At 46.8% G+C, this 3165-nt stretch overlaps 2 protein-coding genes across 2 annotated transcripts in view; both read right to left on the bottom strand.

The window, feature by feature from the left end:
* The window catches only part of ccdc141 (coiled-coil domain containing 141), a 31817-nt gene extending 29876 nt beyond the window's left edge, over positions 1-1941 (bottom strand). The window contains exon 1 of the mRNA XM_087171486.1: positions 1593-1941. The gene's annotated coding sequence lies outside the window, so the exon portion shown is untranslated. The remainder of the gene's footprint in view (positions 1-1592) is intronic.
* A 716-nt stretch (positions 1942-2657) lies between these two features.
* LOC147817189 (trace amine-associated receptor 6-like) overlaps positions 2658-3165 on the bottom strand; it is an 11275-nt gene continuing 10767 nt past the window's right edge. Inside the window, exon 3 of the mRNA XM_087171485.1 lies at positions 2658-3165. Within this exon, the coding sequence (XP_087027611.1) occupies positions 2674-3165 (492 nt within the window). The 3' untranslated portion in view covers positions 2658-2673.

Genomic DNA, 3165 nt, shown 5'->3' with positions numbered 1-3165 from the left:
CAGAGAGACCAGAGACCAGAGACCAGAGAGACCAGAGACCAGAGACCAGAGACCAGAGACCAGAGACCAGAGAGACCAGAGACCAGAGACCAGAGAGACCAGAGACCAGAGAGAGCAAAGACCAGAGAGACCAGAGACCAGAGAGAGCAAAGACCAGAGACCAGAGACCAGAGAGACCAGAGAGACCAGAGAGACCAGAAACCATAGAGAGCAAAGACCAGAGACCAGAGACCAGAGACCAGAGACCAGAGAGACCAGAGACCAGAGACCAGAGACCAGAGAGACCAGAGACCAAAGACCAGAGAGACCAGAGACCAGAGATCAAAGACCTAAGACCTAAGACCAGAGACCAGAGACCAAAGACCTAAGACCTAAGACCAGAGACCAGAGACCAGAGACCAGAGAGACCAGAGACCAGAGAGACCAGAGACCAGAGACCAGAGACCTGAGACTGGAGACCAGAGACCAGAGAGACCAGAGACCAGAGACCAGAGAGGCAAAGACCGGAGACCAAAGACCAGAGACCAGAGAGACCAGAGACAAGAGACCAGAGACCAGAGAGGCAAAGACCGGAGACCAAGACCAGAGACCAGAGACCAGAGACCAGAGGCCAGGGACCAGAGACCAAAGACCAAAGACCAAAGACCAAAGACCAGAGAGACCAGAGACCAGAGACCAGAGACCAGAGAGACCAGAGACCAGAGACCAGAGACCAGAGACCAGGGACCAGAGACCAAAGACCAAAGACCAGAGACCAGAGACCAGAGACCAGAGACCAGAGACCAGGGACCAGAGACCAAAGACCAAAGACCAAAGACCAAAGACCAGAGAGACCAGAGACCAGAGAGACCAAAGACCGGAGACCAGAGAGACCAGAGAGACCAAAGACCAGAGACCAAAGACCAGAGAGACCAAAGACCGGAGACCAGAGAGACCAGAGACCAGAGACCAAAGACCAGAGAGACCAGAGAGACCAGAGACCAGAGAGCGGAGACCAGAGAGACCAGAGACCAGAGAGACCAAAGACCAGAGACCAGAGATAACAAAGACCAGAGACCAGAGAACAAAGACCAGAGACCAGAGAGACTAGAGAGAACAAAGACCAGAGACCAGAGACCAGAGACCAAAGACCAGAGACCAAAGACCAGAGACCAAAGACCAGAGACCAGAGACCAAAGAGACCAGAGACCAAAGAGACCAGAGACCAAAGACCAGAGAGACCAGAGAGAAGAAAGACCAGAGACCAGAGACCAAAGACCAGAGACCAGAGACCAAAGACCAGAGAGACCAGAGAGAACAAAGACCAGAGACCAGAGACCAAAGACCAGAGACCAGAGACCAAGACCAAAGACCAGAGACCAGAGACCAAGAGACCAGAGAACAAAGACCAGAGAGACCAGAAAGACCAGAGACCAGAGACCAGAGACCAGAGACCAAAGACCAGAGACCAGAGACCAGAGACCAAAGACCAGAGACCAAAGAGACCAGAGACCAGAGACCAGAGACCAAAGACCAGAGACCAAAGACCAGAGACCAAAGACCAGAGACCAAAGACCAGAGAGACCAGAAAGACCAGAGACCAGAGACTGTACCTGAGCCACGTCTCCCTCCTGCTGCTGCTGCTCTGACTGCAGACTCTCTGAGGACTGAGAGGAAACACAGCTGACAGAGGAGGTAAAAATATCACAGAGCTGAGTGACAGAGAGACACCGGCTTTCCACAGGCAAACTCTCTCTCTCTCTCTCTCTCTCTCTCTCTCTCTCTCTGACTGACACTGTGTAAATATATCAGCACATGAAGAGGAACCAAATGAAGACATGAAAATCAAACCACGAATTACACATTAACGACTACAACAGACAGGTTAAATAGAGATGACACCATGGGTCTGAATCCAACTTCTTAAATCTATTATCATTAAATCACTCTCCTGTTTCTTATCTTATCCATCCCTTTACATTTAATTCATACTTTTCCCTATCTCCTCCACAAATCTTTCAACTGTTTTTACATTTATTTTAATCATCTATTTTATTGTTTGTCTTCAATTTGATCTTATCCTGTAAAGGACTTAAGTGACTGTGTTGTGAAAGGTGCTGTATTATAAATCAAACTTATCATTATCATTATTATTATTATAATCATTATCATTATTTTTTGTGACCAACGCAGCAGCTGTTAGCTAATGATGGTCATTATTATTCATTATTAGTGTCTAACTACAGTTTTAGGCTGTATTATATATAAATATCTATATATATCTATATATATAAAAATCTAGTATGGCTCATTAAAGTGACCTGATGTGTAAGTGACAGTGGCAGAGAAAGGGTTTTTAGAACTAGTATGTATTTTCAATATAAGCTTAATGATGATGGTTAATGATGAAAAGTGGAATGTGAGATGTTCTGGGTGTGTTCTTTGAGTCATCATCTGAACTGTTCAGAAATCCAGTTTCAGGTTCAGATCACTCAGAGAAAGATTTCCATCATTACAAAATCAGTCTATAACAGTGATTTGATAACAATTCTGTTGAAGTTGCTATTAAGAATGTTAATATGATCAAATAATACTATGTTAATTCTGTTCTTCATTCGTTTTCCTTACAAAATAACAAAAATAATCAATAAGAGTACCGTCGCAGTACCAATCCCAGAAGGTTCATCAGAGTCTCTACAGGACGTTGGCCTCACAGGATCCAGGCTGCAGGATCTGAAGAGTGATAATGAGTCTCACAGCTTTTCTGAACCAGGGGTAGAACAGGGCGTAGAGGAGCGGGTTCAGACAGGAGTTAAAGTACATCACAAAGCTTATGAAGGCCTCAGTGGAGGAACCCACCAGGATGTTTCCACCCGACATAGACAGACAGTAGTACGGAGAGTAACAGATCAGAAACACAGCGACCAGAACCCCCAGAGTCCGGGCCGCCTTCAGCTCAGACCTCCTCACCATCAGAGTCATCGAGTACCCGACTGTGATGGCGGCAGTGTGAGAGCGCATGGCACGAGCCTGAGACACCGCCACTGCAAATACTTTCATATACAGAACTGTGATGATAGCGATGGGGATAACGAAGGCGACAGCGAGGTCCACGTCTCCCGCCACGTTAACCACACACTCTCCGTGGCAGGGATTATACCTGCCCGGTTGTTTCAGGTGATCATA

Source organism: Seriola lalandi, unplaced genomic scaffold (genome assembly GCF_002814215.2).
Source record: "Seriola lalandi dorsalis isolate HSWRI2012SDOR001 ecotype SW California unplaced genomic scaffold, Sedor1 jcf7180002055007, whole genome shotgun sequence".
NCBI classification, from domain to species: domain Eukaryota; kingdom Metazoa; phylum Chordata; class Actinopteri; order Carangiformes; family Carangidae; genus Seriola; species Seriola lalandi.
The sequence above is the reverse complement of the archived record's forward strand: the minus strand, read 5'-3'. Positions and strand labels throughout refer to the sequence as shown.